The sequence below is a fragment of the Bos taurus genome, chromosome 19 (genome assembly GCF_002263795.3).
Source record: "Bos taurus isolate L1 Dominette 01449 registration number 42190680 breed Hereford chromosome 19, ARS-UCD2.0, whole genome shotgun sequence".
Classification (NCBI taxonomy): domain Eukaryota; kingdom Metazoa; phylum Chordata; class Mammalia; order Artiodactyla; family Bovidae; genus Bos; species Bos taurus.
In genome coordinates this window covers 23,689,993-23,717,890 of record NC_037346.1, presented here as the reverse complement: position 1 = coordinate 23,717,890, position 27,898 = coordinate 23,689,993, and the positions used below count along the sequence as shown (strand labels likewise).

At 50.0% G+C, this 27,898-nt stretch overlaps 1 protein-coding gene across 3 annotated transcripts in view; it reads right to left on the bottom strand.

Annotated features, from left to right (window-relative positions):
* The window catches only part of RAP1GAP2 (RAP1 GTPase activating protein 2), a 202,277-nt gene that overhangs the window by 149,147 nt on the left and 25,232 nt on the right, over positions 1 to 27,898 (bottom strand). The window contains exon 1 of one of the 3 annotated variants that reach the window (XM_059878466.1): positions 22,313 to 22,503. The exons of the other annotated variants lie outside the window; for them this stretch is intronic. Coding sequence (XP_059734449.1) covers positions 22,313 to 22,329 — 17 coding nt within the window. The 5' untranslated portion in view covers positions 22,330 to 22,503. Of the gene's footprint in view, positions 1 to 22,312; positions 22,504 to 27,898 lie in introns of those variants that run through there. 3 annotated transcript variants of the gene reach the window in all.

Sequence of the window (27,898 nt, the reverse complement as noted above, 5' to 3'; positions counted from 1 at the left end):
TTCGGTAACAGCAACAGGCCATGCCCATGCTGGGCACAGGAGCCAAGTCTGGGAACCGCAGCGCAGCCTACCTCCCCGGAGCCACACACATCCCACCGAACAGGGGATCTGCCGAGAAACTGGCTCAGATTCTGGAAACGGATCTCAGTGACTTGTGTGGCATTTCCGAGCTCTAGGCAGAGGAAACCAAGCCCGAGGAAACCCACAGATCCCACTCAGCGGCAGGCATCCAACCCTTGGGCCACACATCATTTGGTATCCAGAGCCTGCAATGGACAACGTCCATCAGAACTCTGCTGATTCTCTGTTCAGGAATTACAAAAGGGGGGTGGGGCGGTAGGCGGAAGAAGAAAGGAGTTTTTCATCTTTTTTGGGGTTTCTGAAGGTATTTAAAATATTTATTTTTGGTTTATTTACAGAAGTTTTTTAAGAGGGATCCTGGAACCCAGTTTGTTTATTTATGTGGTTGTGTTAGGTCTTAGTCACTCTGCGTGGGCTCTGTTGTGGCCGGGGTTCAGTAGTTGCCCTGTGGCATGTGAGATCTTAGCTCCCTGGCCAGGGGTTGAACCTGTGTCCGCAGCACTGGGAGGTGGGCTCTCAACCACTGGACCACCAGGGACGCCCCTATTTATGGCATTTTGAATCGATGAATCTAAGCATGTCTATGCTGCTGCTGCTAAGTCGAGTCAGTCGTGTCCAACTCTGTGCGACCCCATAGACAGCAGCCTACCAGGCTCCCCCGTCCCTGGGATTCTCCAGGCAAGAACACTGGAGTGGGTTGCCATTTCCTTCTCCAATGCACGAAAGTGAAAAGTGAAAAGTGAAAGTGAAGTCGCTCAGTCGTGTCTGACTCTTCGAGACCCCATGGACGGTAGCCCACCAGGCTCCTCCGTCCATGGGATTTTCCAGGCAAGAAAGCATGTCTATAGCATGACTATAATTTTTCCCACAGTATAAACATTCAAAAGGATTCTTCCATGTGTGAAATTCCTGATGAACAGAAAGACGTAGATTTTGCATGGAGGCTGCCCAGGGTCACTTTGGAGAACTGGGAGCAGATGAGGGTGGGTGGCCTGCAGCACAGTCATCTCACACCCAGGGTCCCCCGGCAGTCCCCACCTCACTGCTTAGCAAATCCTGCCAACTTACTGCTACCACTGGAGCCACTTCCAAATGCTAGGCTTTCTGGGCTGAGTGGAAAAGTGAGGAAAGCTGTCTTTCCATAATATTAGCAACATTGCTTAGCAACAACTTTCAAAGCAAGAACCGGCAGACTCTCCAAAAACCTATTCTGTTTGGCTCTACAAAGAACACACTGGTTTCTTATACATGCGTTATTTATATACCGTTCTGTATAGTCAGTAATGCCTTCTGTGTCTGGCTTCCTCAGGAGAGGACGTACTACACCTAAGTGAGAATTCCAGACAACAGAGCTTTGAGTAGCAAAACTTTTCTTTGCTTGCTGGCTTGCTTTTACTGTAGTGACCTTGGCTAGAAATTTCTGTAAGACGTCTTACATATTTTTGCCCACTTCAAATACAGGTTTAACAGAATCTTTTCTGGGTGACTCGGAGCCATCATTATCAATATCACCCACTGTACTTGAGCTAAAACTGTTATGAACAACAGGTCATTGAGATGAGGACCCATTTGTTTCTAGACTTAATAACTTCAATCAGCTGCGATGGAAAGATACCACAGTGAGGGAATAAGACTAAAAGATCCTGCAGTTGGACAAACCAGAGCTCAAATCCTGGTTTCAGCTTTTACTGTCTTCGTGGCTGTGGGCTAGAAATTTAACCTGAGCCTCAGTTTGATCATCTGTAAAATGGGAATAACAACAGTGTGTTGCTCCTAGGGTTCTTCCAAGGATTCATTGAACATGTGTGGTCCACATAAAGACTTGTATGAAAATGTTCGTGGTGGTTTTATTCAAAATAGACAGTCCAAGGACCTTCCTGGTGGTCCAGTGGTTCGGCCATGCTCTCACTGCCGAGGGCCAGGTTCTATCCCTGGCAGAGGAAGTAAGATCCCACAAGCCACAAGGCATGTTCCAAAAAAAGAAAAAGTTCTTAGTAGGGGGAAAAGGTTAATAGTGTTTATCTCTAGAATTATGATGGTTTTTATTGTTGTCTTTGCATTTCTTCTATTTATAATTAAATGATCAGCTTTTATTACTACATGAACTGCATGTTCAGGTTAATAGGATTTATCTCTAGAATTATGATGACTTTTATTATTGTCTTTGCATTTTCTTCTATTTATAAATATAACTACGTTAGTTTTAATAAGTTAACGGATGTTATAATCAGTTAAAGGAGAATGCATGAAAAGCACTTCACAGGTACTCTTCAAGTGGCCTTTATCATTGTGCTATTTAGAGTGATGGCTCATTGTGACTGCTCCCTGGGAAACCAAATACAGATGTTGTTTAGTCACTCAGCTGTGTCCAACTCTTTTGCGACCCCTTGGACTATGGCCCGCCAGGCTGCTCTGTCCATGGGATTTCCCAGGCAAGAATATTGGAGGGGGTTGCCATTTCCTTCTCCAGAGGATCTTCCCAACCCAGGGATCGAACCAGCATCTCCTGCTTGGCAGGCGGATTCTTTTACCACTGAGTCACCTGGGGAGCCCTAAATACAGGCGTACCTGGAAGACACGGCAGGTTCAGCTCCAGACCAGTGCAAGAAAGCAAGTAGCACAAGGAGATGATCTGTACCAATTTTTTTGTTTTCTCTAGTGCATATCAAATTTTTTACACCATACTGTAGTCTAAGTGTGCAGTAGCATTGTGTCTAAAAACAAGTGCACATACTTTAATTAAAAATCACTTTATTGCTAAAAAAAGCTATCATCTGATAATGCAAGGTTGCCACAAACTTTCAATTTTTTTTTAAATAAAATGCAATATCCTAGAAACGCAAGAAAGCAAAGTGCAGTAAAATGAGGTTGGCTTGTAACTTAGCTTGTCAAAAATGAGGGCAAGCATCGTGGGTACCAGCAAGCAGGTGAGTATTCACTTAACAGACACACAGATCTTACACATCCTGAACAGAATACAATGAGGCCCCCAAGATGGCTGTTCTTGTGCTCTCTGTACATCCCCTGCTCAACCAGCCCCTGCTTCACCTACAGCCTACTCATATGACTGACCTTCCTAACAGTAAATGCCTATATACACATCCTTGGCCCCAGCTAACGATTGTACAATAGCTTATCAAAGAGGGTGATGGGTGTGCTCCTCTGCCGGTTTCCCTGGTAACTGATGAGCCAACCAGACATCAATTCCCCCTCTTACTGCCATCCTGTCCTGCATTCATCTGCCTCACACAGGGAGGTGTCACTCCAGGACCTTGCTCCAAACATGTAGGATCCCCTTGTCTATTAAACTATCTATGTCTGTCCCGCTGACTCTGGGCTCCTTCTTCCATCTCAAAGCTGGGCAAGTACAAGGCTTGTAGGCCTGTGGGGTACAGCCCAACAGTGTGTGTGTGTGTGTGTGTGTGTGTGTGTCTGTGTGTGTGTACCAAGCAGAACACGAAGATCACATTGTGTAGACTGCAGATCACACACAAGCCTGGTCAACCAGAAAATTCAAGGTTGTGGCCCCATTGACCCGTTTCCTTATAGATTCTATTTTTCTTCCCTGTTGTCTGAACTCATCTCCTGCTTCTGTGGGTCCCGGAAGAACTCTGGTTTGGATACTCCTTTCTAGAGGGAAACTGTCCCAATTGGCTGCCATAATCAAACAGTTTCCACCTAACCCCAACTGGAGTTTGCTTCACAATGGCCTCTGGACACTAAAGCATTAATGTGTTAACTGCTGTTTCCCTCTGTGACTTTAAGTCCCGTTAGCCTTAAAGACAGACACAAAGCTTATCTTCCATGTAGACAGATTCCCTGAGCCTCGCGCAGCTGGGGACTAAGCCTTGAGCCTCCCGGTGAGCGGCTATGAGTCTGCAATTTGCACATTTTTCTGCTTTCTGGGGCCTTTCTGCTCTTTCCGTCAGGAAAGTTCTTCCAGCTGTCTAGCCTGCATCACTCCTGCTGTACTAAGCTCTTCTGGCGAATAACTGCCTCCATCCTGAGGGAACACCCCAATTAGTGCCCACTATCTTACCCCTCCTCCAAGTCCCAAAGCACTGCACAAACTGCACCAGCCATTTCCCTTTCTCCCCAAGGCTCCAAATTTCCATCCATTTCCCCCCCTGCCCTGCCCCCCTCACTCAGTCATGAGGCTGCGTGGGTCACAGCTAATAACTAAAGGACCAAAGTTTCTTCCTTATTTTCTTCTTCTTAATGCATGAGAGCAGGTTCAAGGTTACGGGGAGCTGGGCTCAGTGGCCAGCTGTATGTGAACACCATCCATCAAACCTGTCATGCAAAGGACATGTACGAGGATGCTGTAAGGCCGTCTCCAGGCAAGACAGGCAGTGACCTTCAGGAGGGTCCCTTCTTGGAGAACCTGGAGCAGAAACAATCAACCCATCCAGTCTGTGAGGCAGTGGGATGTGTGGGAAATAGGGTAGGAGGAGCAACTGGCAGTGTAATCCCCAATGATCCAATGTGGAAATTAACCTCATCAGCTATTGATCTGTCCCACATGTCCCCTCCCCAGTGGCCAAGGCCATCCTTGACCACTCACCTGGAGTACAGCCCTTAGCTACTCTGCATCTAGCCCTCAGTTTGTTTCCTTTGCGGTAATTATTCTAACTTAATGAAGGGTTTTGAGGAGGTTTTACTGACTTGTCTGTTGGCTGGTTTTTTGGTCTCTTTGCCCCAGTGGACTGTAAACTCCATAAGGGCAGACACCATACCTATCTTAGAGGTCATCACCTCCTCCTCTATATCCTGCACCCAGAATACCATCTAATATACTCTAACCCTCAATAAATATTGTTGGAAGTGAGGAAGGAGAGGAGGAGGACAGAAAGAGAGGGGCAACTCCCACTAGGAGGACCATGTTCCTGGAGTCAAGCTGGACTGGCCGGAGGGGAGGGCAGAGCATTGCTGTCCCAGAGATGAAGACCCACTCTCTGCCTTCTCATATGTGCAAAAATTCAGGTAATGTGGCTAAAAGGATAAAAGGATGGGGGTTCCCAGGTGGTGCAGTGGTAAAGAACCCACCTCCAAATGCAAGAGACACGGGTTCAATCCCTGGGTCAGGAAGATCCCCTGGAGTAGGAAATGTCGACCCACTCCAGTATTCTTGCTGGGAAATCCCATGGGCAGAGGAATCTAGCGGGCTACAGTCCATAGGGGTCACAAAGAGTCAGACACAACTGAGCAACTAAATGCCAACAACTCTTACACTGAAAGCCCCGCTCCAGGTTGGCACAGCTCGTGAGCCTGGCAAGGAGAAACCTCAAAGCAGCAGGTCCAACTCCAAGGTCTCTAAGTCCCCTCGCCTGTGACACAGCCGTACAGAGGAGGGTGTCAGTATCCTTCTAATGTTTATAGATGAGCGGAAGAACGTGTCTAGGGCCAACCCTGGACAGACTCAGTCTGACTCCGGGGCCCACACTTGAGCGACGGGTAGGGGTCTGGCCACCCACCCTTGGGCATGAAGAAAGAAGTACATTCCTTTATTCTTCTAAAAATACTTTTGAAAAATTCTTCCAGGATTGGCAGGAAATGCTAGATTTTTGGAGCCCTCTCCTCCAGCCCATCTACTTCCACCATCTCCCATTCCGCATCAAAAAATGACCAAAAGGCTCAGACGGTTCCCCTGTGGGACAGGGCTGTGCCCCCCTGCTACAGTCACCAGTGTAGAATAACCCACCCATCCCGAGGTTCCACTGCCCTGTGTAGGTCACCATCCCAAGGGTCTGAGGAGTGGCTCCAAGGGCAGGACTTGCTCCCCTTGAAGCACAAGAATCACCTCGGAGGGTGATAAACACCTCCCCCCAATGCAGCATTTGACAGGTGCAAGCACATCCACAGCTTTTATTCCACTGGGTGCTCACAGCTCTGTATGGAAGGAACATTAATATCATCCCCACTTGCTAGGTGAGTTAACTGAGACCCAGAGAGGTTAACTCTTCTGTCGAGAATCACACAGCTCCTAAGAAGCAGTGCCTAGACCCAGACACAAGTGGTCTCCATAGTTACTGACTCCCACAAAACCCAAATGAAAAGGATGCGACCCAAGGGGATTAGGAAATGATGCAGTCAATCAGAGGCTCACCACGCTTGTCGCCAGACTAAGGGAGGCCGACTTTTCTGCCTGTTTAGCACCTAGGCCCCTTGTTTTGGTCGACAGGCCCTGATTTTTCCCTCGGGCAGTGCCCTGACACCAGGGCTGGCTTCTGTGGTTCAGACGGGGCTGTCCCTTTCCAAGTTCTAGAGTGGGCGTGTGGTCCAGGCATGGCCAATCGATGTATTCTATTCATCAGGTCAAGGTGACTGCTTCAGGGATGGGCATATAAACCGAGCCGGTGCAAATGTGTGAAAAGCCTAAGTTTTGTCGGCACCATAGAAAGCAGCTTACCACTCCTCAGGATGTCCAAAGTCAGTGGCTGTCTTATGGAAGGAGAACTGCCTGTGAGTGACGTGAATGCAAAAGAAAGCAGAGCCAAGAGAGAGGGACAGAGTGATGGTGTTGTCTGACCCACCTGGATCCAGCCGCTCCTGAAGCTGTTTTCTTAGATCGGTTATTCCTTCAAGTGTCTTTTTTTTTCCTCTCTCTTCTTAAACTAGTATGAGTTAGAGTTCTGTCACTAGTAAACTAGTTAAAATTAACATATGAGCTCTCTACCCAATGGGGGAGAAAACCCATGAAGGAGCAAAATAATAGCTTTAGACAAGTAAAAAAAGCACATAAGTCCTTCATCCAAGGGGACCATCCCCCAAAACGGCCACAGGAAAGTCTTTCCAGGAGGAGCCCCTGGGAACACCAAAGAGACCTGGCCGCACCAGCACAGCCCATGAATGACAGGCTTGGGGACGATCATCCCAACCCTACTCAAGGGGAAGGCAGGAGGGCTTAAATCTGAAGCTGAAGATAAAACAGGAATTTCTCCCTTCCTCCTCACTGTCAGCATGTGGGTCACTCATGTTGTCTTTCTTCAGTAAAATCAAAGCTTATTCAAAGAAAACACTGGAAAAAAAAAATTCAGACTAATCTAAAAAAAGTGGGACAGGGCTGGGATGGGGGAGGGAGGCTTACACATACATACATATATATATATATGTCATGTATGTACATATATGTATAATTATGGCTGATTTCCTTTGTTGTATGGCAGAAACCAACACAATGTTGTAAAGCGATTGTCCTCCGATTAAAAATAAACTTAAAAAAAATAAAAAGTGAGATATTCTACAAGACAACTTTGCTAGGTCTGTTGTTCCACATTTAAAAAGACTAATGCAATAACCAAGTACAAAGAGTGACCATTAATAATAAAGTGAAAATGTTAGTCACATTTCATGTCCGACTCTTTCGTGACCCCATGGACTGTAGCCCACCAAGCTCCTCTGTCCATGGAATTCTCCAAGCAAGAATACCGGAGTGGGTTGCTGTTCCCTTCTCCAGGGGCTCTTCCCAACCCAGGGATCTAACCCAGGTATCCTGCATTGCAGGCAGACTCTTTACCGTCTGAGCCACCAGGGAAGCCCATTAATAATAAGTCAATAACATAATCTAATATACAATCCACATTTCAACTTGGGGAACATTTGGAAATGGACTGTATATTAAGTTATGCTGGTAAATTAACATTCATTTTCTTACATGTGATCATAGCGTTGTGGTTACATCAGAAAATGATGTTATTTGGGAGAGACACCTGCTGAAGAATTTACATATGAAGTATTACGATGTTGGCCACTTACTTTCTGCTTTACTCTCATTCTACAGAGAAAGCAAGAACAGCTGTGCAAATATTAATAAGTGGTGAATCTGGGTGAGTACAGCTGCTCAATGCACAGTCCTTCTCATTTTTGCACAGGTTGATAATTTTCAAAACAAAAAGTTGAAAACAGGGACTTCCCTGGTGGTCCAGTAGCTGAGTCTCTGTGCTTCCAATGCAGGAGGCCTGGGTTCGATCCCTCATCAGGGAACTAGATCCCACATGCTACATACAACTAAAGATCCTTCATGCCACAACAAAGATTGAAGATCCCATATTAGATCAGGCACAGCCAAATAAATAAATTAAAATATTTTAAGAAAGAAAAAAGTGGAAAAAAACCATATCACCCTTGCCAATACTTGTCCTTAAATTTGCACACATATCTGTATGAGTGCAGGGAGCATGCCTGTACATATGTGCACGCATTCTGTGACCCAAGAGATGGGTGTGCAAACAGCAATGGGCCTGAGTCAGCAGACCCAACTGCTGCGCAGATCTGTTCACTCAGGACCCATGCCTCCTTATATCCTACGTTCTCAGCTGTAAAGTGAAGGCTGGAAATTCCATATACACACACAGGATGCAGTATGAGCATTCAGGTGGACGGAGTAGTACATGAAGTGGTTAAGAACTAACGACAGAGACCTCGATAAGATGGTCTTTTCCATCTCAAGGTTCCTTTCTAGGGAAGTGGGTGTAGGTGACAGAAATTGCATCCATGGTCACTCCCTTCCCACTCAATTGCCCAGTTCTAGGCCTCTCAGGAAACTTAGAATTTGACCTTGGGGTCTGAGATCAACTGATAACACCCCAGTCCAGCCCAGTGAGAACTGGCCTCTGGGTTCAATCGGCAGAGGAACTGCATTTGGGCTCCAAGCTGTGCCCAAGGGACCCTCAGAGCAGAACCCGTTCAACGATGAACCAATGAAAAGCCAAGGTTCAAGGATGAACCAATGAAAAGCCAAGGCCAACCCCTCTGAACCTGGCCAGGGAAGTCAGCGCTTTCAGTCTCACAGACAACATGCCAGCCACCCCTCTGGTTAATAAAGTTCCCTGGAGCCTCAGGCTTCTAAAAAAGAAGTAAGTGAAGTGAAATCGCTCAGTCATGTCCAACTCTTTGTGACCCCATGGAGTACACAATCCATGGAATTCTCCAGGCCAGAATACTGAAGTGGGTAGCCGTTCCCTTCTCCAGGGGATCTTCCCAACCCCAGGAATCAAACCAGGGTCTTCCACATGGCAGGCAGATTCTTTACCAGCTGAGCTACCAGGGAAGCCCCTGAAAAAGGAGAGGCTGCAGATACTCTCAGCAAAAGACCATCCTAGAATGATTCCAGGTGGCTGCAGGAACCTCAGAGGGCAACAATTCACTGACTTAGGGAGGATGGTGCAGGAAGGGGCAGAGGGTGTGACAGGCAACACAGCTGGAGAAATTCAGGGGTGAGCAGTCAGAAAAATGCAGCCACAACAAAGAGGATGTGTCACCCAAATTGCACATGCCTACTGGTGGGAACAGAAACCAGGGAGAAATTGAGCAGTATGACTAAAATAAAAAGTCACCCACCCCATCACCCAGCAAGGTCACCGCTAGATTTACTCAAATCTAGACAAACACTCGTATGTGTGTATAGAGATGAGTGCTGGGCTGTTCCGGCACTTTCTGTAGAGTAAATAATATCAGAAGCAACCATTTAGAACAGAGACTGCTAAGCACATGTGATATACTCAAAGCTAGATACTATACAATGTTTGGAAGGAATGAACTAAATACATATATATGGACATCAACCATTACTCAAGACACATGCAAAAATATTTAGAAAGTATGTATCAAACTCTGAATAGTGGCTACTGTAAGGGGAAGAAGCAACTGGCATTGTGGCCACAGGAGACTGCATCTTTATTTGTAACATATTTTTAATTGAAGTATAGTTAATTTACAATTTCTGTTAGTTTCAACTGTATAGCAAAGTGATTCGGTTATATGTACATATATATTCTTTTATAAGATATTGAGTATAGTTCCCTGTGCTATGCAGTAGGTCCTGTTGTTTATCTATTTTATATATAATAACGTGCTAATGTGTGTAGTCGGAAAAGGCAATGGCACCCCACTCCAGTACTCTCGCCTGGAAAATCCCATGGACGGAGGGGCCTGGTAGGCTGCAGTCCATGGGGTCGTGAAGAGTCGGACACGACTAAGCGACTTCACTTTCACTTTTCACTTTCATGCATTGGAGAAGGAAATGGCAACCCACTCCAGTATTCTTGCCTGGAGAATCCCAGGGACGGGGGAGCCTGGTGGGCTGCCGTCTATGGGGTCGCACAGAGTCGGACACGACTGAAGCGACTTAGCAGCAGCAGCAGCAGCAGTGTGTGTAGTATATGTTACAGTGTGTATATGTTAATCCCAAACTCCTAATTTATCTCTCCCCTTGCCTGGAAATTGTATCATTGATGTTCTGATTTCGTTTTTTTTTTTTTAAAATGTATTCTTATGTTACTTGTGTGATGTAAAATTCAATTTCTTAAAAGAATCATCAATTTCTAAAAGGAAATCTACAGAGTGAAATGCTACAGAGTTATAAAAGAAAGGAGGTGGAGGAAGAAGCTTTCAGCAGACGGATATAGAAAGAGCTGTAAGATGTATTCTCCAGTGATAAAAGGAAGATGTGAGACCATATTGTGTGGGATATTACTTCCCATGTCAGGAATGAGATAAGAAGAATAAATGTTCATATAATATAGGAATACAGAAGCACTGGAAAAACCTGGTAAGTGGATTTAAGAAGGAGGTGTCAGGGTGGGTTGGAGCGAGAGCAAATATTCTCACCATATATCATTTTTAATCACTTTGGTTTCTGAACCAAATACACATAAACACATCTACTATTCAAAATAAACTATAAAGAAATAGACTAGTCAGATAACCACAACACATTAGATCGTATTGTGGAAACAATTAGCAATAGTCATAAAAACAGAAGTTCAGGCCTAAAGGGTCGGTTATTCCATTCTGAGGACTCTTCCTAAGGAAATACATCTCGCACGTGCAAGAAACTTTTCCTGATGGCTCAGTGGCAAAGAATCCACCTGCCAATGCAGGAGACGTGGGCTTGATCCCTGTTCCAGGAAGATCCCACATACCGTGGAGCAACTAAGCCCAGGAGCCACCACTGCTGAGCCCCAGCCCTATGTATCACACTAATAACACATTACTATTCCACTGCTGTTATTATATTACTATCAATTAATAATATGCTGCAAGTAAAATACAGACTTAATTATTAATTAAAGTGATGTAGCTATGAGAGCAAGTAATTTCACTGCATTTATCATGTGTGTGGCAGCACTTTACACATGTTGACTCAATCCTCATGACAACCTACATGGTGTTACTATTATTGTTCCCATTTTCAGATGAAGCAGCCAACAGACAGAAAGATTAAGTCAACGGACAGATTAAGCATTTGGCTGGAGGGTCCATGGTAAGGTACAGAGCCGGACTTCCCACCCAACAGGAAGCTTTAAGACACTAAGCTCTTAACTACTGAGCTCACCCAACAGCCTTCACCCTGACAATGACAACCAGGAGGTCAACTCCAGGCTGCGACCAGCTCAGTCTCCACTGAGAAATAATTCAGACAGCATGTTCCAATGGGGGTAAGGGAGATGCTTTACCTTTGCAACTAAAATGACCCATCATAAAAATCCCTGTGAGGACTGCTCTTTTGCTGTCTTATGCTTTGCTGTCCAGATCTTCGGTTGCAACTCAAGCCCTGGTTCCCACTGTCAGCAATGGTGTGAGGCCAGGGCTGCCTGCTGGAGGTAAGCTGGGCCTGGCACTGGAAGGTGGAATCCCTTTGATGAGGTTCATCACCCAAGTCCTGGCCTGCCCTGGAGAACTGAAGCCCCGGGAAGGAGGGGCAGGCAGGGAGATGAGGAACATTCTCCTCCTGACTCCTCCTCACACGCCCTTCACCAGAGCTACCATCAGGAAAGCGAGTAATTAATCTTTGAGACAGGAACCAGCTGCACCAGGGAGCGACGGGAGAGAGGAGGAGCAGAGGCTGGGAGAGCAAGACAGAGAAACAAAGGGACAAGGAAATGAGGCAGATACCCAGAGGACAGCAGAGAGACGAGCAAAGAAACATTGAAAATGATACAGCCAATGGAGCAGAACAGTCAGGAAATCACCACCTGGTCTCCCCAGAGGGCAGGGGTGCACGTTCCTAAATTATTGTACAAACCTGAAGTCAAAGCACCTGCCCGACTCACCACACCCAAGAGCTGGCAGGGCTGGGCTAACAGCGCCACCTGCTGGTGCTGGGGAGAACTGTCTGTGTCCCCATCTGGGAGGGGACAAACTCCCCATCCCTTTCCCTGACCCCCTTGCTTCCTCATTTCACATTTGCCAAGCCTGTTCCCCTTCCAGGCCTCTTTACCTGCTCTTCCCACCACCTGGCGGAGAAGGCAATAGCACCCCACTCTTGCCTAGTAAATCCCATGGACGGAGGAGCCTGGTAGGCTGCAGTCCATGGGGTCGCACAGTCGGCCGTGACTGAAGTGACTTAGCATCAGCAGCAGCCCACCACCTGGAATGCCTCTCCCCCAGATATCTTACAGCTGGCTCCTTCTCTTTCTTCAGGTCTCTGCTCAAACGTCACTTCTACGGAGAGGCTGCTCCTGACCCCCACCTAAAGTAGCCCCCTGTGCCCCTCCCCCACCACCTCATTCTTGTTTCCTTTACAAGTCTGGGCATTATCTGAGGCCACCTGGATTTTCCATTCGGCTCCTGTCTGCCTCCCCCATTAGAGAGGCTCCATCAGGTCTGAATGGTCCACTTTTGTATGATTTGCACTCAGAACTGACCTTGGCAGCAAAAACTCCAGATGTCCCTTCCAGAAGAGCCACTGGTGTCTCTACCTACCCCTTCTTCTCAAGTCAAGCCTCCTTACTTCTGCTCAGGCAATAGAATGTTCGGCCAATACATTATTTCATATTCAATTTCGTTGTTTCCCTACTCTGTTTAACCAATAAATGCTCTCTGTTGTTTCGCATTCTTGCCAGTTGCCTTTTTCTTGGCCATGCCACATGGCACACGGGATCTTAGTTCCTTAGTTCCCCAACCAGAGACGGAAGCCGGGGCCGCGGCAGTGAAAGCGCCAAGTCTTAGCCTCTGGACCGCCAGGGAATTCCCAGTTTCCTCCATTTAAAAATGGGAAAAACAGCAGGAGCCGCTTCACGGGACAGTTGCAGGATCCAAAGACCCAGTTTGTGGCCACCTCTTTGGCGCCACCTAGTGGCCAAGGTTTAGGCAGCTCAGACATCTTCTGGCCTGAAAGTCTGGGAATATTTCCGCAGCATGTGAGCTAGCTCAGACTGGGTAGAATCTCTGGGTTTGTCTGGCCCTTGGACGACCTCCAGGGGAGTCTGTCCAGTGCTGTTCAACAGAACTATCTGTGATGATGGAGATGTTCTGTATATGTGCATCTCCGTCAACAGATGACTACTGAGTACTGGAAATGGGGCTATATTGTGACTGGGGAACTGAATTTTTAATTGTACTTCATTTTCATTAATTTAAATTGCAACATGTAACTATATTAGTCAGCACTGATGTGGAGGATTGTTTGAGGCCTGGGATCCAGCTATGTCTCAGGTCAGATTGATTGACTCCCTGGTCCTTTCAGTTATGAAAACCAAGACATTCCCTTTTCATGTAAGCTGGTTAGACCTGGGTTCTGGCCACATCCACCAAGAGTCATGACCAACTGGGTCCTCTTCTAGGGCCTATGAATACAAGACACACTTAGGGAAGGCAGGAGGAAGGCATGAATGCCTGCAACTGCAAGACAGAGGGCCCAGGCCCCTGGAGCTACTGGTGGGTACCAGGCAGGGCTCCACGCTTCCAGAATGCTGCACACCCCAATACTGGAAGAGCTGGACCCCACATGACTGAAGAGCTCCCCAGGACCTTTTTTGCCTTTTGACTGCAGGCTCAAGCAAGGGTTTGGAGACAGATGAACCTGGCCCAGGTCCCAGGCTGCCAGTTGTACGACCTGAAACAAGTTTTCTTGCTTCAGAGGCTACTTTTCTCCATCTGTGCAATAGAAATCAGAGCACACATCTTATAGGGATTGGGAGAGGGTCAAGACAATGCATATAAGAGTGCTTCACACCAAAGTTGTTGTTGTTTAGTCAGTCATGTCCGACTCTGTGCGACCCCATGGACTGTAGCCCACCAGGCTCCTCTGTCCATGGGAGTCTCCAGGCAAGAAGACTGGAGTGGGTTGCCATTTCCTTCTCCAGGGGATCTTCCTGACCCAGGGATGGAGCTCATGTCCCCTGCATTGCAGGTGGATTCTTTACCACTGAGCCACTTGGGAAGCCCCTTTCATATAGTACAGATACAGAGAATAAACTCAGTATTTGCTAAAATGACTGTTAGTCCTACATAGCTTTATATCAAACCACCATCATGTAAGTTTTTACAGCTTGAAAGAAACAAAACATGATTAACGAACAATGATCTGGTTCATCCCATTGCCACACTAGGCCATGGTCCTTGGCTCCCTCATTTCCCCCCAACCCAAGTCCAGCCAGCCTCCACATTTTGCAGATTCCATCTTGGAGCATCTTGCTAGCATCTTGATTCCACATCATACCTGAAGCCACCTTCATCTCTCTCCTGAGCAGTTGCTGGTCCATGTCTGTCTGCTTCCAGGATCCTGTTGGGTCTGCCCAAGCAGCCACAGTAACCCTCCAGACCTCGACTCAAAACCTCCAGCTATCTACCTCTCCGCAGCTCAATAAACTGAATACACACTCTGAAGTCTGACCTCCCAGGCCCACCAGCATGACCAGGCCCCCACCTTTTGGAGATGAATCCTTACCCTCCTGAGACTCCAGCCATACCAACTCCCTGAGCAAACCTTGCTCTCTTTCATGTCTGGGCCTGTACAAGATTCAAGAGACAGGTCAATGGAATCAAAAAGAAACCCAGGGACTTCCCCGGTAGTCCAGTGGCTAAGACTCCGCCTACCAGTGCAGGAGACATGGGTTCCATCCCTGGTGCAGGAAGAGTCCACACGCTGAGGAGCAACTGAGACGATGCACCACAACAAGAGAAGCCACCACAATGAGAAGCCCACACACCACAACTGGAGAAGAGGCCCCGCTCGCCTCAACTGGAGAGGAGGCCCCGCTCGCCTCAACTGGAGAGGAGGCCCCGCTCGCCTCAACTGGAGAGGAGGCCCCGCTCGCCTCAACTGGAGAGGAGGCCCCGCTCGCCTCAACTGGAGAGGAGGCCCCGCTCGCCTCAACTGGAGAAGAGGCCCCGCTCGCCTCAACTGGAGAAGAGGCCCCGCTCGCCTCAAGCTGGAGAAGAGGCCCCGCTCGCCTCAGCTGGAGAAGAGGCCCCGCTCGCCTCAACTGGAGAAGAGGCCCCGCTCGCCTCAACTGGAGAAGAGGCCCTGCTCACCACAACTAGGGAAGAGGCCCTGCTCACCTCAACTGGAGAAGAGGTCCTTCTCACCACAACTGGAGAAGAGGCCCTGCTCGCCTCAACTGGAGAAGAGGCCCTGCTCGCCGCAACTAGGGAAAACCTGTGCACCACAATGAAGACCTAGTGCAACCAAAATATAAAAGTAATTTTTTTTTAAGTTAAAAATAGAATTACCACATGATCCAGCAATTCAGCTTCTGGGTTTAACCCAAAAGAACTGAAAGCAGGGACTCAGATATTTGTCCACCCATGTTCACAGCTGCAGTATTCACAACACTCAAAACGTGGAAGCAGCCCAAGTGTCTTAGCAACTGATGACTGGATGAACAAAATGTGACACTGACAAACAATAAAATAACAGTCCACCTTAAAAAGGAAGGAAATTCTGACACATGCTACAACATGAATGAACCTTGGGTGTGTTATGGGAAGAAAAATAAGCCAGTCACCAAAGGGCAAATATTGCATAATTTCACTTACACAAGGTCCCTGGCATAGTCAAGTCCATAGAGACAGAAAGCAGAAAGCGACTGCCGGGGGCTGGCAGCAGGCAGGGAATGGAGAGTTAGTGTTTAATGGGGACAGAGTTTCAACTGGAGATCATGACAAAGTTCCAGAAATGGATAGTGGTGATAGTTGGGCAACATTACAAAATGTACTCAACGCCCCTGTATATATTTTACCACAATTTGTTTTAAAAAGGTTTGATGAAAATGCAACAAAATGTTAACAGTGTCGATTCTGGGTCCTGAGTACTCAGAGGTTTGCCATGCCTTTATTCTAAAAATAAACTAACAAAACAGGACACTTGGTGTGGCCCAGGATGTGGAGACCAAGCCCACAGCAGGCAGGATGCCCCTCACAGCTGGCTCAGTCCTCTTCCATTTCTTCTCTCGTCCTATTTTTACTGCATTGTGGTTGCTATGGAAACAAGGGGCACCTTGAGAGCCCAGAGCTCGGCCCAGGTGCTGCTAACTCCAGGAATAATGTCAGAGTGTGAATGAAATAAAATCCTGGATTACCTGGGCCCCGTGTACACATCCGTCCCTCCTGGTATGGTTAGCAAGGTGTGTTTGTGCGTGAGCCTGCAGTGACCTCCACCTGCAAGTGTCTGTCTTTAGCAGGCTTGGGTCTGGTGTCATCCAGTCCAGCCCTGGTCTGCTCACCACACATAGTCCAATTAACTGAGAGACGAGGTGCTGAGGCAAGGAATATGACTTTACTTGGAAAGCCAGCTGACCAAGAAGATGGAAGACTACTGTCTCAAAATAACCATCTTACCAGGACTCTGAGTGCCAGGTTCTTTTCTAGGACAGAGATGGGGAGGAGTTGAGGAAGTAAAGACCATTATCTTGTAAATATCTCCTGGAATGGCCAAGCTTGGGGAGGGGATGTGTTAATCAGAGAGGCAGGGTACCCCAAGGCTTTTTATTACAGGGGTTTTTATTTCGGGGCTTCTCCAATGGCTCAGCAGTAAAAGAATCTGCCTGCAGTGCAGAAGACACAGGAGATGCAGGTTCCATCCCTGGGCCGCGAAGATCCCCTGAAGGAGGAAATGGCAACCCGCTCCAGTATTCTTGCCTGAAAAAATCCCAAGGTCGGGGAGCCTGGCGGGCTACCCGTCCAGAGCAAATGAGCACAGCACATGTATGGTTATAATAATGTAAGCAATGAAAAGCAAAGGTTGAAGTCAAAGAAACAGATCCATTCATGGGGTCCGAATTGGCTCTGCCTTGCAGCAGGTTGCACATCGCTCTGGCTTGCCCATGGTGATCTGCTTGCTTACATGCACGTGGGCATGTCACATGGATACGTGTCATCCACACAGCCCAGGACCATTATCACCAATATCAGAAATGTTAAGGCAGGTAGCATTTACTAGGCACTAACTAGGCAGCAGGCACTGTGCTCCATGCTTCACTTGGATTATCTCCTTTTAACCTCAGAACAGTATGCCATATAGGTACTATTATTATCCCCAGATAAAGAAATCGAGGCACAGAGAGGCTATGGAACTTGCCCAAGATCACTCAGAACACATGAACCTAACCACTAAATCTGTACTGTGAGGAAGGAGCGATTTAAATGTCACTAGTTCCCAAACAGCTGCAGACCCAGCTGCATCAGAAGCGCCACCTCTGGGCCTGATAACACAGGTTTCCTGGGCCCCACCCAGGCCTCAGGAAGCACAGTCCCCAGGGTGGGTCTGCACTGCAGCCAGGGTGGATGACCACTGGTCCTCTAGGCAGAGCTGACCCACAGGACTGACAGGGCATGGCAGGGGAACGGGCCAGGGAAAGTCTGAGGTTCAAAGCTGCTCAATTCCAGATGCCATCTGCTAGTGGCACGGTGACGAGAAAGAGGTAGTGGCTGCTGTCTCACACGCACACACCACACACACCACAGGGCAGGGCTCCAAAATTCAGTTATGTGGCTTTGTGGCCTGCCAGGCACGGATTTCCGCCCACTCCACCCTCTCAGAATGCGCTCGGCCCTGGGGTGGAGGATGACAGCGTGGTAACCCGCTGGTTCACAGCTCAGGGAGGGGTCAGCCACCTCACCTGGACAACAAACAGCCAGGGCGGGGCACCCTAGAGGCTCCTACAGGCTCAGCCCTCAAGGGGACAAGGACACAGACAGAAAGAAACCAGACGGGGGAGGAGCTTAAACATGACCCTGAGGCTCCAGCTGCTCTGGGAGCCTGAGGAAGGGAGTGCTTTGTTCTCAAAGGGAAGGAGTCCTAGAGGAAGCAGCGTCTAAACTGGTCCTGGTGGGATGGGCGAGATGACACCAATGGGGGAGGAGACGGGAAGGCATCTCACACCCAGGGAACAGCATAAGCAGACATCAAGGCAGAAACCCCAGGAAGTGGCCAATCTCATCATCTGGCAGTAGCTAAAGGCCAAGAGAAGAAAACAAAAACAAAAACAGAAAAACAAAACTAGACATGTACTGAGGCACAAGTTAAAGAACTTGCCCAAGGTCACCCAGCTGGTGGGATCAGGATTTAAACATAAGCTGCCTGGTTCCAAAGCCCCTGGATTAACCACTAAGATGAGGTTCACTGGCTGGTAGCTTTGTCTTCTGCACATAGTTTAGGATGCTGCAGGGATTTCCCTGGTGGCCCAGTGGATTAAGAATCCGCCTGCCAATGCAAGGGACACTCGTTCAATCCCTGGTCCGGGAAGATTCCACAGGCCCGCGGAGCAACTAGGCTGTGCCCCACAACTACTGAGCCCATGCTCTAAAGCCTGCAAGTGGTAACTATCAAAGCAAGTGTGCCTAGAGCCTGTGCTCTGCAATAAGAGAAGCCACTGCAAAGAGAAGCCTGTGCACCTCAACGAAGAGTAGCCCCTGCTCTCCGCAACTAGAGAAAACCCTCACGTAGCAACAGTGCAACCAAAAACAAATAGATAAATAAAATTATAGAATGGGCAGAAGTGGATCTGGCTGGACCAGGAGCAATGTTTCTCAGTGGGTTGGGGGAGCTCTTACACCCCTGCCCCGGAAACTCAGCAATGCCTGGAGACATTTTTGATTGTCACTACTAAGAGGCAGGCTGCTAGCATCTCAAGGGCAGAGATTAGAGATGCTGCTCAACATCCTACAGGGCACAGGAGAGCCCCCAAGACAGAATCCTCCAGCCCCAGATGTCAACAGAAACCCTGGGCTAGAGAGACTCACCCACCTGCAGCCCATATTCACAACGACAGTCAGTGCACTTGTTTATCCCTTCGGACAGGGGTTCCCAAATTTGGCTGCACGTTGGAATCCCTTGGGAATCTTTAAAAAGTACTTTGGCACGGGACTTCCCTGGTGGTCCAGTGGCTAAGACTTCAAGCTACCAGTGCAGGGGCCCCAGCTTTGATCCCTGGTAGGGAACTAGATCCTGCATGTCGCAACGAAGACCAGGTGCTTCCCTGGTGGTCTAATGGTTAAGAATCCATCCACCAATGCAGGGGACATGGGTTCAACCTCTGCTCCGGGAAGAGTCCCACATGCCGAGGAGGAACTAAGCCTGTGCGCTGCAACTTCTGAGCCCATGCTCCAGAGCCTGTGCTCCACAAGAGAAGCCTGAGCACTGCAATGAAGAGCAGCCCCCGCTCGCCGCAAGCAGAGAAAGCCCAACTGCAGCAATGAAGACCCAGCACAGCCAAAAATAAAAACTTTTCTAATTAAAAATTTTTTTTGAAAAAAGATTGAGCTAAATAAATAAATAAAGTGCTGGCACTGAGTCCTAATCTGGAATTGATTTCCAAATTTGGGCATCCTGGGCACTGATTTCCAAATCTGGAATTGAGTGCAATCTGGACATGAGAATTTTTCTTACGCCTAAGTTTAATTTTTATTTTTCTTAAGCTTCCCAGAAAAGCTTGGGAACCACTACTTTGGTTGGGGGCCATGGAGGATCCAACTGTTTGCTGTGGACCACAAACAGTGAGTGGACACTAACGCCAGGAAGAGAAGTCACTGAGGAGTAAGCACGACCAGAGACTGCTCAGTCCCCAGCCCAGGCCCCAGGGACAAGTCCCAGTGGAACGGCACTAACAAGGTCGGGATGCAGATCCAGGCCTCCTTGGGGCAGTTAGAAACGGCTGTGAGGATGATGAATTAGTCAGAGCTGGCTGAGGCCCGAGGAGGAGGTAATTAGGCTTTGTCCCTGTCTGGGCAGGAGATAACGGGCCTGAGCCGGGAGGAGGGTGGGAGAGGACCAAGCCCCGTGACTCAGGGGCTTCACAATCCAGTGACAGGGAAAGAACTGGATTTGGAAGACAGAAAAGGTTAATTGAGAGTGAGTCCAGTCTGGGGCCAGAGCAGGAAATGACTAGCCAACAGCTGAAGGCAGGAGGTGAGAGCACCAGCTAGGGGGGACTTGGGGAGAAGGGATCACAGAATCGACCCCAGGGAGAAGAGAGCTGAGACGCACAGGGCTCACCCCCTGCAGCAGAAGGGGCACACAGGTAGGGTGAATCTGGCCTACAGGATGGGTCACATGTGGCCTCGTGTTTTTAATTCTTGAGCTACTTTGTCAAGTTGTTGCCGAAAACTCCAGATTTCCAGCTTCTCCTGTAACGTGGAAGGTCTGGGGAGATAGGCGGCATTTTGGCCGAGCACCGATGTGTGCCTGCTGTTCCCTCCAGGCCCCTCCCAGCCCTGCCAGATTCCAGCAGCCATCAGGTCTGTCTTCAGAAAGACAAGACCAGGTCCTAAATCAGCAAGTGGCGAAGATGGAGGAGTGGATGGGGAAGCAGAAAAGGAGTCAGGCACTGCACAGATGCACACAGCCAACCTCTCATGTCCTGGCCCTGCATCCTCCACCTCTGTGCTAGGCCGTCTCAGGCTGGGGCATCCCCACTTGGGGCTTCCGTGTACTCATCTGTAAATAAGGAGGTTGAAGCCAATGACTTTTCATTGTCCATCATCAGGTCCATCAGGCTCCTGCAAGCTGCCTAGGCCAATTCCTCTGTCCAGGCTTTGAAATGAAGCCTAGAAAACCTGAACACTTCGGTGAGAAGTCCCAAACAGAGCCAAGGAGGCCAGGGATGGCCCAGAAGAGAAAACTCAGGGAACATGAGCCACCTTCTGAAGTCTGGGGGGCTCTCAAGCGAAAGGATTATTAGCCTTGTTTAGGGACAGGAGATGAGGGATCAAGCAGTGGCAGTTACAGAGATTCCAGCTGAAAATAATGGTCAGCTTTGACCGATCAGAGCCATATTGGAATAGAACAGGCATATTTATGAGGTAATGAGCTCCCTGTCACTGGAGGTAATCAAGTTCAAGCTGGGTGACTGGTTTTAGGGGCACAAGGGATTCACATAGTGGCTAATTTGACCTTTTTATCTCAAGCCCTAAGATTCAAGGACTCCAGAGAGCTGGGGATCTCTCTTGAAGGCTCCCTGTCTTCCTTTTCCAAGGCTCCCAAGGAAAGGTGTTGGGGATTAGGCTTGGACTTGGCCTTCAAGGCCAAGATGGTCAGGAAAAAGCATAGAATGTCTTAATTCCTTGCTCCCCTTGCCCTTCACCAGGACCACAGCCCCACAGTGAGACCCAGCAACCCCTGCCACATGGCCCCCATCCCCAGCACAGCATCACCCAGGGACCCCTCAGAGGCAGGAGGAGCAGCAGCTCCTGAAGGGGCCTCCTAGCACAAGCCAAGGGGGCCATCTACCTCCCCTCCTGACACCCCCATCCCCACTCCCTGCTCCCAGCCCCAGAGGAACCAGCAGGAGGAAGGCAAGAGAAGCAGGCAGCCACCCCATCCAGACACCCCTGAGTGCCTCCCGGGCACCCATCCATCAGCAGCCTCTCCAAGGGGATGCAGGGGGTCCTGACCAACCCCAAGGTCCACAGTATGCGGACAGGAAGCACAGGACACGCAGGGTGGGCATCAGAGCTCTCGTCAAAGCCCAGTGGGAACAATTCTCCCCCAGCCTTGGCCAGGTCCAGCTCCTGGTGACCCAGGCAGAGTCCCCCAGGCTCCTCCCCTCGGGACTCTGAGCCTTCCCATTCAGGACAGGCCAGCAGGCCTCTGAGGAAGCTCAAGGGCATGGCCAGAGCCCTGGGGGTCCACAAGGACTTTCAGGGAGCTGAATAGGGTGAGGGGAAGCCCCCAGGATGGTTGGAGCTGGGCTGGCAGGTCTCAGGCTGCTCCATCTGCATCCTGCTCCCCCATATCCCTGCCCCTGTCCCCGTTAGCCCTGTCCCATGGGATCAACAAGCACCATTCAGCTCACCAGCCACACAGAAAACACCGCCAACGGGGCCCAGGGAATAAGCAGAGCCCCTCCTGCCTGCCTTCCCACACCCATCTCAGAAGAGCCCCAGTGTCCAGTATCCACTGGCCAGAGCTGCCAGCTGGCTCTCTGCTGCCCATCATCAGATAGCCCACCAGACCTGGTCAAGATCCAGGGAGCAGTTTGCCCATCAAGAAATCAGAACAGGGACTCACCAGGGTTTCCTGGGCATGGTGGGGACCTGCCCGGAGGAGGGCCAGGAGCACACAAATCACCCCGGGGTTTGCAGACCTTGCTGCCTGGCAAACGGCACCTCCAGGTGCTTCCCTCGTGCCTGGCAATGAAATCAGGCCACAGCCCAAATGCCGGCTAAGCACCCGCCCGCCTGGTTCTCCTTGTAGCCACTCACGCCCCACGACTCCAGATCCCAAAACAGGCATGTTCGTGGTTACCATAGGAACTCGCTAAAGCCAAAAAAGGCACCACACAGTCTCCCACACGGGCCCTCAAAGCTCATGTCCACCTGCACAGGCAAGCATGCACACATGCCCACACACACCTACACACGCCAGCATTGTTCTCAGTCCCGGGGACTATCCTAAAGAATCAACAGACCAGAGCTGATGCTTGAGACAGAAATGGGGATGCTCCTCTCCGTGCCACCTGGAACATGTTTGCAAGCAGCTTCCCTGCATGCCCCGTGTGGCCAGCTGTCGGTGACAAGTGCAGTGGAACCAACCAGCGCTCACTGGTGCTCACCTGCCAGAGGCACACCTGGTGCGCAGGGGCTGGGCAGAGAGGAGTCCAGGACCACCACCAGCTCTGCCTGCGAGGCCAGGGAGAGGGCATTGCCCAGCCCGCTTCCCTGGCCACCCACCAGCTCCAGCACCCCTCAAATGCTGCTTCTCTCCTCCACGCCCTTCTCTGGGTGGGGGAAGGGGGGGTTGGCTTGAAGGTCGGGACTTAATCCGCCGCGTGGGAGGGGAGAAGGTAAAGGAGAAACAGAGACTGTATGTGCAGAGCCATACTCTCTGGTGGTCCAGTGGTTAAGAATCCTCGAGGCAGGGCAGGATGGATACTCGGGTTCCACCCCTGGCCAGGTAAGATCCCACGTGCCGCAGAGCAACGAAGCCCACGAGCCACAACTACTGAGGCCCGCACACCTAGGGCCTGTGCTCCGCAAGAAGAGAGCCCACCGCGATGAGAAGCCCGCGCGCCACAACTGGAAAAAGCCAGCGAGTAGCGATGAAGACCCAGGGCAGCCAGAAATAATTAACGTTTTTTAAAAAAGCCTTACTCTCTCCCTCCATCCCTAGCTGCCCAAATTCACCCATCCCCATACACGGGACCAACATCCACTCAAGGGCTCGCTGAGAAACGTGAGTCTTCACCTCGACGGCTCCCCTGGCCCTCACTTCCCACGTCCCAAGCAGCTCCAGGGTGGGAAGTCCACCTCCTTGGGAGCTCTCCGATCTGTCCCCCACCTCCAACCCCACTGGCCCAGCTCCAGCCTCCAATCTCTCCAATGGGTCAGCAGATGGCAGCCAGCAGGGCCTTCAGACTCAAATGTGGCCACGTTACTCCCGTGCCCGAAAGTCTTTCCATGGCTCCTGGCCACACCTAGAGGCAAGCCCGGCCAGCCACACAGCCCTCCCACACTCCTGGACTTGGCCCAGTCTGTCCCCGAACCGGTGCCCGGTGATCCATCTGGTGCAATAACAGCACTCAGGTCCCTCCCAGCCCACGCCATTCACACCTCACTGCCCGCAGGCTGGTGCTGCTGCCTGGGGAGCTGACCTCACTCACCGTCGGAGATGGCTGAGGCACCACCAAGCTCCAGAAAGCCCCCTCCATCCTCCAAGGAATCTCTGCTAGCACTTGTCATATCCCATCGCAACTGTCTGTCTGTCTCCCTATGAGACTATACGTTTTCATGAGCAGAGACTGTCATTCTCTTTTTTTGGCAGGGGGCGGGGCCCTTGCTGCACAGCATGTGAGATCTTAGTTCCCTGACCAGGGATCGAACCCTAGTTCCCTGCAGTGGAAGGGAGGAGTCTTTTTCATCTTTACTTCCCCACCAGCCCCAGGGCCCAGCACTGGGCTTTGATTATAGGTGCCCAGTAAATGTGAGCTGAACTGATTTAGCTTTCTAACCCCCAAAACATCAACCCCCCGCCCCATCCTTGGCAACCCCAGCAAACTCAGCAGATGCTCTGGGTGCTTGGGAGAAGGGCTGATGGAGATGGGGCAGCCTCAGAAGCTTCTAGAACATCTTTGTGGTGCCTCAAGGATTCTTATAATCCACAGTAAACAGAGACCTAGTGGTCAAAGATGGGAGAAATGAACCAGTGACCACGGCCCTCAACCGATGCATGAAAAAGGCATTACGCTGGAATCAAGGGGTGGGCTGGGCAGGGACAGGCCTTCTGGAAGGAAGGCTGGAAAGCTGGAAGCAGAGACTTGATGCACAGGTGCCTGGACCCTGGCCTCACTCTCCCCGCCACCCCCGAGAATGTACGCTAACCACAGCAAGAGAACCTGGAGAGGCGAAGGTCTGTAAGAGAATCGCCAGGTTCTGTAAGGAATCCTCACAGGATGGGGACGGAAGCCATGGGTTTGAAAGGGCTGTGACACAGCAAGAGATTGAGCTTTCTGTATGTGGCAAGCCCCACCTCCTGCAGGGACAGTGGCTCCAGCCACTTCATCAGGGATCCCAGGGGCCAAGGGAAGGTATGCTGAGACACAGCATCTGCTGCTGGTCTACGTGATCCCCTCCCTACTAATAGGATTTTGAATTCTTAGCTGGTGAAATCTGAAGCCTCGAGTAGGGATGGCTGTGTGAGGTCTTCTGACCAAACCACAGGATGGCCTAAATGCTGCCCCAGCCAGGCTGCTGGGAACACAGCTCCTCCAGGTCCTCTTCTCCCTTCTCCTGAAGAAGAAATAAGACAGCACCGTGACCTCTGGGTCCTTTTATGAGCTTTCTCTCGATTTAGAGATGCCCACGTGTAGTGACCAAGAATGGGGAAGCGAAGTGAAAGTCGCTCAGTCGTGTCTGATTCTTTGCGACCCCGTGGACTATACAGTTCATGGAATTCTCCAGGCCAGCACACTGGAGTGGGTAGCCTTTCCCTTCTCCAGGGGATCTTCCCCACCCGGGGATTGAACCCGGGTCTCTCGCATTGCAGGCAGATTCTTTACCATCTGAGTCACCGAAGAAGCCTGAGAATGGGGATCATCAATTTAGAAGGTGGATTCTTTTCCCTACAGGGGAATGGGTTCTAACTGCCCCGTCAGCAGGAGTGTGCGTGACACTGTGTTCAGCAACAGCGACAAGCTGCCCTGAACCCCCTCCATGCTCAGCCAGCCCCACGCTGGCCAGTGACGGTGCCACGGTCATCTCAAATGGCTGGAGCTCAAATGGCAGGCACACACACACACACACACACACCTCTTTCCATCTCTTCTTTTTTTTTCTTTTCCCAGTCATACCACTGGACTTATGGGATCTTCATTCCCCAACCAGGGATTGAACCCGAGTCCTATTCAGTGAAAGCACAGTCCTAAGCATTGGACCACCAGGGAATTCCTTACATCTCTTTCTTTAGCAAAGAAGCAGCGGTCTCCGAAAGGGAGGGCAAGAGGCAGCAGAAAAAGAATGGGGGAAAGAGTCTGAAGCGCTCTGCTCAGGTCCTCCCCTTTGGATGCTGCTTCAGGGACCTCCACAAGCAAACACTGGCCCTGCCAACCTGAGCTCTGCTCTGTGGGAATCCACTCAGATGGTGGCTCAACCACTAACACAGACCACATCCCAAGCAGGCTTGGGAGCAGCTGGAGAAGGGCTGTGCCCCACCTCCTGACCCAGCCTTTCTCTCCAGCCTCCACCTCATGTGATGGGCTAATCACCATGATGACCCATCACGGATTCATCCAGCAATGAGAACCTGCTACATGCCAGGCAAGGTGTTGGGCTCCGGGGAGCCAGAGATGAAGGACGCAGAGCCTCTGCTCTCAAAGGCATTCATTCATTCATGCCTGTATTCACTTATTCAACAGCGAGCATCCACCATCATCAAGGTCCTGGGAGAAGAGTAAAAGGACAAACGGCATGAAAGCAAACTCCCAGAAAATCAAAACTTGAAGAGAGCAAACTGGACGCCAGTCCAAATCTCCCATTTTACAGATGGGAAAACCGAGCCTGGAGAGGTGACAATTCGTCAGTCTCCGCCTCCCAATTTTTTCTTCTGCATGTGCTGCCACCACTGCCCTCTCCGCTGGTCCTCTGTGGCTCCAGGACACCTGGCGCCTCTTGCTTCTGGGGGTCTTTATCATTCAGATACCCCAGGGCTTCCAGCAGGGGGCTAGGCCCTTCTACCCACAGCGTTGTGGAGGCAGAGGTGCATTCTGTCTACACTGGGGAAAGAGCGGGCAAATAGGGCAGGGTGAGGGGGTGCTGAGAAGGATCCTGTTCCAGCCTGGACTGAACCAGGGATGAAGCACAGACCTGGATTCAAATTCTGGCTGCACGACCTACTCACTGATGACTGGGCCAAATTCCCTAGCCTCCCTTTCTCTTCTGTAAAGTGCAGACAGTAGTGGTAGCTGCTTCACCAGGTGACTGTGAAACTTCAGGTAAACTGTGTGATGAAAAGTGAGAACCTGAGTGATGTGGCAGCTAAGACTCCAAGTTCCCAATGCAGGGGGCGCAGGGTTCGATTCCCAGTCAGGGAACTGGATCCCGCCTGCTGCAACTAAAGATCCACATGCCACACAGAAGATCCTGCGTGCTGCAACTCTGACCAGTGCAACCAAATAAGCGACAGAAATAAAGTGAGCATACAGTAAGTGCTCAATAATAGTGGTGCCAGAACCCCCTGTCTTCAGAGCTGCATAGCTCAGGGACACTTTCAGGAGTTACATGGCTGACTGTCTTCACGTCAAGGACACCAGGTCCCTGGCGGAGGAGCTGAGGAAATTGGGAGCATCGGCTGCAGCCCAGGGGTACCTGGTGCTCACTGGAGAAGCCAATGGGCTGCACTGGCAGAGAAAGATGTCTCACCCAGAAGAGGCAGAAGGAAGGTAGCACCTGGGTACCTGACAGAGTCCAAGCACACGCCCTTGGCAGCCTAAGGACCTGCCAGTAAACAGAGCCATGTCCTGGGCATCCAGGCAGAATTTCGTCTTAGGTATTAGTGGGGAGGAGGATTAGGGAGTGGGTACCAATCTTCCTTTTGGTCCTAAGGGTAATTGGGGTGGCTGGATAAAACCTACCATGGTGCCTATCCAGCCCACAGTTCACCCTTCTTCTCTGAGAACTAACCCTTCCCACAGGGAGAGGTGGCTGCAGCAGCCATGTTTTATCCATAAACCCATCTCTCCAGCTAAACTGATTGGACCAAGCTGGGCCAATCGGATTCCCTCTTTTATTTTTTAAACAGTTTTATTGAGATGTAGTTTATTTCCTATATGTAGTTATTTACTATATTCACCATTTCTGGGCTTCCCTGGTGGCTCAGCTGGTAAAGAATCAGCCTGCAATGCAGGAGACCTGGGTTCAATCCCTGGGTTGGGAAGATCCCCTGGAGAAGGGAAAGGCTACCCACTCCAGTATTCTGGCCTGGAGAATTCCATGGACTGTATAGTCCATGGGGTTGCAAAGAGTCAGACACGACTGAGCAACGTTCACTTTTACCATTTCTAAATGTACAATTCAAGGGTTTTTAGTATATTCGCAAGTTTGTGCAACCAAGAACCAAGAGTCTGTACCAAGAACTAGTTCCAGAACACTTTCATTACCCAAA